This window comes from Aythya ferina, assembly GCF_964211825.1.
Source record: "Aythya ferina genome assembly, contig: HAP1_SCAFFOLD_29, whole genome shotgun sequence".
In the NCBI taxonomy this organism is placed as follows: Eukaryota; Metazoa; Chordata; class Aves; order Anseriformes; family Anatidae; genus Aythya; species Aythya ferina.
The window spans coordinates 1587299-1596367 of record NW_028181463.1 but is presented as its reverse complement, the minus strand read 5'-3'; the positions used below and the strand labels follow the sequence as shown (position 1 = coordinate 1596367).

General features: G+C 50.5%; 1 protein-coding gene across 1 annotated transcript; it reads right to left on the bottom strand.

Annotated features, from left to right (window-relative positions):
• Window positions 1–3411: 3411 nt before the first annotated feature.
• On the bottom strand, window positions 3412–4332 carry LOC311428076 (olfactory receptor 14C36-like; the record flags this gene model as incomplete). The annotated part of the gene is made up of 1 exon (XM_084539636.1): window positions 3412–4332. One exon carries the CDS (start codon window positions 4330–4332, stop codon window positions 3412–3414), a length of 921 nt encoding a protein of 306 aa, XP_084395762.1.
• Between the last annotated feature and the right edge of the window lie 4737 nt (window positions 4333–9069).

The window sequence follows — 9069 nt, the reverse complement described above, 5'->3', positions numbered from 1 at the left end:
CCAGGAGGACCCAGACAGAAAGAAGGCCCCAACATGGGTTGTCCTGTCCATTCTGCTGGAGTCCATGACTGCACAGCAGCAGGCACAAGGCTTGGCTTTGTCTAGCCAAGAAGCTGCAAGGCCAGCAGCAGGCCCCTGGCTTGGAAGCTGCTGCTGAGGTAACCTGTGTCTGGTTTGCAGACAGGCTGCAAGGAGCCTGCTGGGTTGGGATGCCTACTTCAGGAGTGGTTGCCACCCTGATGGAACTTTCCTTTGCTAGTAGGAAAGAGCAGGGGAGAAGAAACTCAACAAAGTGCACCATGGAAGTTGCGCACTCTCCACGAGGAGGAAGAAATGTCTCTCAAAGGGTCATGCTGTGGTGCTAGAGGTAACCCTCTTATCAGACCATGGCTTCCTGTTTCAAGGAACAGCTGGTGAGGGTTGACAAGACATCGGTGAAAGCAAGCGATGAGAGCAAGGTGGTGAACATAGATGGGTGTCTGAAGACTTCAAGGAAATAGGACAAATTGTGGGACAGCGTAGGAAAAGCTACAGAGGAGAAGGCAGAGGGTGCTAGCAAGAATGGAAGGTCCCAACAGCCCTGAGGTTTTTGTCCTCTTGACTAGAGCTTAGGAGGAGAGATGTTATATTCATTGTGATGGGGTCTCATGGATTCCTTACAACCATGTGCAGCAGCTAAGAGGCTTCACACCACTGTTGTTCTCATGGCATCACGCTGCCCACTACTTCCCACAGACCCCAGGAAGAGCCTTGAGACAGATGTAGGGGTGCAGGGTCTCCCCTCCCACTTCCAGGGGTCAGGCCTTGGCTCTTCTGCATCACCAAAACCAACCAAGACTTCCCTCAGCACAGTGCTTTGCCTGTCTGTAACCATGGCCTCCAATTATCTGCCCTAACTAGTCCCTGGGGAGGCTTTGTTAGTAACAGCCCTCATTGGGGCCCATTAATACTCCAAGTCACTTCAGCTTTTCCTTCTGACTTTACTTTCTCTAGCAGTTGCATCATTCTCCTCTCAGTACCTGAGCTTCATAGACTCAGCACCACAATACACCATGGAACTCTTTAAATGCAGAAATTCCTAACATCTCCTCCATAGTTTTCTTCAAGTCTTCCCAGCTTTTGCACCTAATTGCAGAGTTTGCATGCTGTAGTTAAGGAAGAAGTTTTCAAAAAGCACCTAATAAAAATCTTTTCTAGTTTTAAAGGTTGATTTTTCTGCAATTCAATTTTGTGCATCATTCTCCTATTGCTATTGATCCAGGTTGACTTCTTTGGAGACCTCCATAGGGAGGAAAAGCAAAGTCTGGAGTTCTGACACCTCCACTGCCAGCAGTGGTCTTTGTCCCTGTAAATGCAGCCCAGTTCAGCGCTGGAAACCCTTTCTAAGACAAGTCAGGGGTTCCTTGGGAAAAAAATAAAATTAAAATAAATAAAATAAAATAAAATAAAATAAAATAATATAAAATAAAATATAATATAAAATAAATTTGAAATAAAATAAATTTGAAATGACCATTGGAACCTGAGAAATACAGCCTGAATCTTACTAGAAAACTGGACATCCACAGTCTCTCTTGGTTCTGCTGTGGAAAACTCAGAATGAAAACTAAAGAAAATATTTCTTCAAGTGGCTGTAGCTGTACCCATGAGCTTGGCCTCTTTGGGGACATTGTTCCCTTCCAGCCATGGAAAAGTAAATTGAGTAATGTGAAAAGACCTGCCCAGTCAATAGCAACTCTATTGACTGGGCAGGTCTTTTCACAAGGCAGCTCTGCCAAATCCCCACCAGTGGTGCAATCTTGGAACTTTGAAGTTCCCTCTCCTGAAGCAGTCTATGCCAAGCATGCACATAGCCTCCAAGCGAGTTCCAATGGGGTGCTTTTGCCATTCTTTCCCAGTTAGACTCACTTCAGCCTCAAGTACAGTTAACTGTTGGGATCCCCCTGTCACTCCAGAAATACAGGTGGGTTCTACCTCTTTCTAGCTTGATGGCATTAGGGTACTCTGTGCACCAGTGTCCAGTAGAGCCTGATACATTTGTGGGTGTGATGTGTCAGGCCATTAAATATACCCAGTCCAGTAAACCTGATTGTCCCTTTCCTCCTTGCCTCCCCCTGGCTGGAAGCAGGACCCCTCTAGTCCTGCTCATAGTATTAATTATGGTGCATGGTAGATGACCCACTGGAAACACATCCCACCATGGTAGGGGAGAGGGCACTGGCAGCCAAGGGATGCATTTCGGTGCAGGAGTTGGGGCCCAGCAGAGACAAGGAGTCAAGGCAGTGGGGTGGGGAAGGCCAGCAGAAGCAGCCCAAGGGGTCGTGCTGCTGGTGAGGACACGTTTGTGGCAGCAGCCGGAGTGGGCAGCAGCTGTGCGCAGGCGAGGGGAGGCCAGGAATCACATGGCAAGAGCGCTCCTGCCAGCAGAGCCAAGGCCGGCGCCGAGCCCAAGGGCAGAGGCAGGCCCAGGGCAGGGGGCTGCAAGGGCCATGCTGAGCTCCCTGCCCCTGCAGCATCCTCCCTGGCCCTCGGCCTCCTCTCCCCTGCCCCTGCAGCTCTGGGCTCCCTTCGTGCAGCCCTGGCTCTGCAGCACCAAGCCCTGCTGGGAGCCCTCCCCTGCATGCTGCCACCGCTCCCTGACGCTGCTGTTGCCCTCTGCCAGGCACTGCCCAGCCCAGCCCAGCCCCTGCCCACCTCTCCCCACCCCCCTGCCCTTGCCTGGTCACCCAGTCTTTTGGCCCTTTCCACTTGTTCACTGAAGCCCTCTGAGACCTTTGTGCCGTGACCCCGTTCTGTGTCCTAGCACTGCAGAGCTCCCATCAGAAAATCCATACTTTGGCTTAGCTTTACTGTGAAGATCCACTTACTGCCCACTCAACATAAGGCACACAGTGTCCCAGGAGAACCCTTAGGATATTCTGGTGGTTCACAATACCTCCTTGATGCCACCAGTCCTGTCACGTTTCAAACCCAGGAAGCTGCTTCTTGACCTGTCAGGGTCTCCAGGGGCAATGGGTATCCACCAGTGACGACTCAGTCCAGCCCTCGCTCCCTCACCCAAAACCTGGTGCCCCCATGTCCCTGTGTCCAGGTGAAACCCAAGTACAAGACCGATGCCTTAGGCCTGGCATTCCCTGATTGTCTTCTGCACTCCAGATTGGGAAGAAGAACCCTAAGCATGAGCAACTTCATTTTATTAACAAGATACCAGAACAGAGGCCAGGTGTCATTTAGGGATAAACACATTCAGAGAAAGCCTCTGGGTTCACAGAGGACTGGTCATCTGGAAAAGAGGAATGAAAGCAAACATCTAACTGGAAAAAGAATTTTAAAGAATGCTATACCTAAAGCTCACAAACTGCCTGAGATTAACGTTAGTAAAATCAGAAAAGTGAGATAGCCAATTTATTGCTAAGTAAATAGAATCAGTTTCTTCAGTGTGGCTTTCAGCTCCTGGTTCCTCATGCTGTAGATGAGAGGGTTCAGTGCTGGAGGCACCACCGAGTACAGAACTGCCATCACCATGTCCAAGGATGGAGAGGAGATGGAGGGTGGCTTCAGGTAGGCAAACATGACAGTGCTGATAAAGAGGGAGACCACGGCTAGGTGAGGGAGGCACATGGAAAAGGCTTTGTGTCGGCCCTGCTCAGAGGGCATCCTCAGCACTGCCCTGAAGATCTGCACATAGGACAGCACTATGAAAACAAAACAACCAAATGCTAAAGAAAAACTAAACACAAGTGCCCCAACTTCCCTGAGGTAGGCATCTGAGCAGGAGAGCTTGAGGATGTGGGGAATCTCACAGAAGAACTGGTCCACAGCATTGCCGTGGCAGAGGGACATGGAAAATGTAGTGGCCGTGTGCAGGACAGCATTGAGAAAGCCACTGCCCCAGGCAGCTGCTGCCATCTGGGCACAAGCTCTGCTGCCCACGAGGCTCCCGTAGTGCAGAGGCTTGCAGATGGCAATGTAGCGATCGTAGGCCATGACAGTTAGAATTGAATACTCTGAACCAAAGAAGAAGACAAAAAAGAGAACTTGAGCAGCACAGCCTTGATAGGAGATGGCCCTGGTGTCCCAGAGGGCATTGGCCATGGCTTTGGGCAGAGTGGTGGAGATGCAGCCCAGGTCGAGGAGGGCGAGGTTGAGGAGGAAGAAGTACATGGGGGTGTGGAGGCAGTGGTGGCAGGCTACGGCGCTGAGGATGAGGCCGTTGCCCAAGAGGGCAGCCAGGTAGATGCCCAGGAAGAACGCAAAGTGCAGGAGCTGCAGCTCGCGCGTGTCTGTGAATGCCAGCAGGAGGAACTCCATGATGGAGCTGACATTGGACATCTGTTATTTCTGGTCATGAGGTCCTGTACAAAGAGGACAAAGGCAGTGACAATGTACCACAGACATATCAGAGTAAAAACCTTTCCGTTTTCTCATTTAAAATCACCAAAAAATTGCCCATTTCCAGGCAGATATTTTGAAGCTCTCTTTCACTGATTCTGCCTGAGAGTGCATCTGCGAGCAGAGGATCCTCTGTGGGCAATGGAAGGATCAGTCCTGCACTACAACCAGAGGGAGTAGCATGGTAGCAACATGGTAGGAACATGGTAGGAACATGGGGTAGTCTCAGATTAACTTTACTGCTGATATCAAAGAGATTTCCCCAGTTTTGCTGCTAGTTCACCCAACTGCAGAGCAGAGGTATGGAGGTTTAGATATATAATTATTTGTTTTGTGGTTTTGGTTGTAGCTGCCCCACCACACCGGAGAACTGTTTCTAAGGCATAAATCCTGGGCATTCTGCTGCACTCCAAGTAAAACCTTGTGGATCCTCAGAGGCAAAGACACTGTGCCTTTAGTGCAGTGTCCCTCAGAGATGACAGACAGCCTCTCCATCAGTGCTGGTCTCAGCTGCCCTGTGAGAGCTGCAGGAAAGTTGTACTCAGTTGTTCATCTGAAAAGAACCTGAACACTGCTGAAAGCAAAAGAATCCAGGCTCAAAGTGCCCATCTCCAGACCCCTCACCTTGTCCCCATACTCACCTTTCCCCAAACACCCCGAGGGCACACCACTGCCTCTGAAACCCCCATCCCCAGCCAGCCTGGGAACAAGACCAGCAGCAGCACGGCCAGCTGGAGAAGCCAGGAGGAATGCCAGCGTGCTGCTGCCAGGGGAGGCAAGGCCAGGGAGGGACAGACGGACACTCAGCAGCCCCTCCTGTGCTGCAGCTCTGCCTGCAGAAGAGTCAGTTCATGCTCATTGCAGGCAATCGGTAGTCATCTCAAATTGGCTGAGACCTCCCAAAGACAGAGCACTGGGCATTGGAGGGTTCGCAGCTCCTAAAGATCAGCTAGGATAAAACCTGAGAGGACCACAATGATGATGTTGGTGCAGTTTCTGGGCTGAGGTGTGGGAAGGGACTTTATGAAGTTCATTGATTCAATATTGATCTCTCACTGCAATTCTCTTGGAGTCACAGTTTGCAGTACAAACCTGACCACCTATTACCATGAAACCGGCCTCCGCTCTATCACAGGTATCTGCAAGCAGAGGCTACAGAAAAAGTCTTGCCTTTCAGGTAGTCCCTGCCCAGGTCTTTCTCTTGAAAAATCCAATTTTAAATGCCAATCTCTAATGCATTTTCTACTCCTCACTGGAGAAACAGAGAGACCCACCCTGCCAGATGCTATCAGCCGTCGGATGTGCCAGCTGTAGAAGACCTGTCTGCCAGAAGGCCCTGCTGCCAGAGCCTCACGGTGCCAAGAGCCTGCAGATGTGTCCTGCCACACGCTGCCCTCTGTTGTTGCGCTCCTCAGTGCCTCCAAGCCCTCTCTCCTTCTCTCCTCTCTGTGTGCCAGCTGCGGTCAGAGCCCCCAGCCCTGCTGCGCTGTGCAGAGGAGCTGCTCCTGGGCACAGCTGTCTCTCTGTAGTGCTGCTCGCTTACCAGGAGCTCTGCTTGGGCCCAAGAGCCCGGCCCAGCTCAGCAGCACAGCACCCGACCATGGCATCGCTTGCTCTGTGCCATTGGTCTTCCTGGAGGTGTCCCCAGGGCCTCAGGGCTGACAGCTCCCCAAGGCAGCAGGGTCTCTGCTGGGGTGTGGTGTCTGAAGCAGCCTGAAGTCTTCGCTGGCTGCTCCTTGCTGTATTTGGTTGAGACTAATTTTAGAAGTGTGATTTATGCTATTAAAGTTTGATTGTCGAACATGAGAACATACGTTTCCCTCCTTTAACTCCTATTGTGTTCCCAGTGTATTGCAGGACACCTCAGCCATGACTGCCAGGGATCATTTCACCCCTCTGAATGTGTCATAACAAGAGAGGAGGAACTGAATGCTCTAAAAGTTTTCCCAAGAAGGGAATTGGACACTAAGACAGCATTTGTTGAGTTTTCCCAGTAACACACATGTAAGATCTTCTACCCATACACAAATCTCTTCTTCCTCTCTCACATGACCAGCACGGTGACTGGGATGTGGAACACCCTCATCACTCAGCTGGTGCCTGTCACCAAACACCTGCAGATGCCGTGTTTCCTTCTGGGGACCATGCTCTACGGTCAGCCCTGGGCTGTATGCCATCCCTGTTCTCTGCAAGGCTCGAGTACTGGAAGGTCTGGCTCCAGAAGGCAGCTGTACCTGAACCAGGGGAATTTCTCTCATGTGCAGTAATTATTTCTTCTTCTCTACCCAGACACAGTTCTGTGGCCCCAGTGTCATAGACACCTTCTGTGGTTTTGCCTCATTGCTGGAGCTGTCCCGCAGTTCCAAGGTGATACTCACAGTCTTTGCTTTCATAATCTACATTTTGGATCCAATCTTCCTCTTCCTTCTCATGTAGTTTTCAGGTGTGTGTGTGTCCTGTATTGGCAGGCCAAGGCCTTATCTACCTGCTCTTCTGTCCTCACGAGTGTCACTGTTTTCTATGATACTGCCATCACGGTCTCTGAGAAGGCCAAATACAGCCCTCCTCAGAGATCTTAACAAAACCCTTTCCCAAGCAAACATTGTCCTCCTGGTCACTCTTCAGATTGCTTAGAGGTGGTGTGGGAAGGGTGAGAGAGGTTCAAGTGGATCTGCAGATGTCATCATAAGACCTATCTCAAAGACCTTGGAAAGGACAGATGGATCAAAGACATTCCTCAGAACTTGGAAATGACAGATGTCAAACTCATCTGCTAATAGGAGGGCAAGCAGAAGGATGATAAAGCCTAATCAAGGAATAAAATGCCAACCTTAGCCTTAACCCCCAAACCAGACCTAAACTGAAGTCCTCAAAGCTTGCCCTTATCCTAAACCTTGAGCAGGATCCCTAAGGCGAACACCAATCCCTCCCTCGATGCTTTGCCATTCCCTTGATCCTGGAGGGTGCCCTCTAATCCCTAAACATTAACCTGATCATCTAACCCCCAAAGCCCTCCACCATGCACACAGCACATCTCAGCTTCAACCCCACTCCTATCCCTAACTTCAGCTGCTTGTCCCCTTGGGGCAGGGCAGGGACTGTGAGGTCCTGCAGCAGTCCCATGGCATTGGAAGAGGCATGTGAGGTGACAGGTATGTGATCAGATCAGAGGCTACAAGGAGGAGCTGGCTGGGAATGCTGGGATGGGATCAGGTGTGCCTCAGGATCTGTTGGGCCTGCAGGAGGCACGTGGCTGTGAAAGAGGCTGGGAGGTCACTTCTGTCTCTGGATCTGATGGACCTGCAGCAGGAAATGGAACAGATAGGAACCATAAAGGCCAGAAGCATGCACATGGCATTGAAGATGATGGTGAGGCACCTTCTGTTCTAGTCAGGTGAGAGACCACAGGAAGGCTGATGGCATGGGAGTCATGCTTGAGGTATAGTTTGTGAGACCATAGAATCAGAGAATGGCTCCTGTTGGAAGCGACCTTAAAGGTCATCTAGTTCCAACCCCCACCCATTAGCAGGGATGCCCCCCATGAGGTCAGGTTTCCCATGGCATCATCTAACCTACCCTTGATCAGCTCCAGGGATGGGGCATTCACAGCTTCTCTGGGCAACCTGTTCCAGTGCCTCACCTCCCTCTGAGTGAAGAGTTTCCTCCTAACCTCTAATCTAAATCTCCCCTCTTTTAGCTTAAAAACATTCACCCTTGTCCTATCATTATCTAATTGAACAAAGAGTCACTCTCCATCTTTTTATAGGCTCCCTTGAAGTATTGAAAGGCCACAAAGAGGTCACCCCGGAGCCTTCTTTTCTCCACGCTGAACAGCCTCAGCTCTCTTAGCCTTTCTTCACAGGAGACGTGCTCCAGCCCCTTGATCATCTTTGTGGCCCTCCTCTGGACCCATTCTAACGGATGCACATCCATCTTGTGCTGGGGGCCCCAGACCTGGATGCAGGACTCCAAATGGGGATTCACAAGGGCAGAGCAGAGGAGGAGAATCACCTGCCTCCACCTGCTGGCCACTCCTCTGCTGATGCAGCCCAGGATGTCTTTGGCCTTCTGGGCTACAAGCGTAGAAATATCAATGTCGATCTCACTGTCTATGTCATATTAAACAGTACAAGTCCCAGGACAGACCCCTGAGGTACAAGACTCATCACCAGCCTCCACTTGGACATAGAGCCATTGAGCACCACTCTCTGGGTGTGACCTTCAAGCTAACTCCTTATCCACTGAATGGTGCACCTAAGAAATGCATATCTCTCTAATTTGGAGATCAGGATGTCATGTGGGACAGTGTCAATGGTCTTACAAAAGTCCAAGTAGATGACATTGGTTTGTCTTCTGTTGTTGTCTGATGTGGTCACTCTATTGTAGAAAGCCAGCACATTGGTCAGGCATGATTTACTCTTTGGTGAAGCCATGCTGGCTGGCTGAGATCACCTCTTTGTCTTTCAGGGGCCTTGACATCGATTCCAGGAGGATTGTTTCCATGATCTTTTGAGGCACAGAGGTGAGGCTCACCATTTGGTAGTTCCATGGGTTCTCATTTCTACCCTTTTTAAAAATAGGAGTGATATTTCCTTTTTCCAGTCAGCAGGGACTTCATCTGACTGCCAGGACTCTTCAAATATGATGGAAAGAGGCTTGACGACTACATCAGCCAGC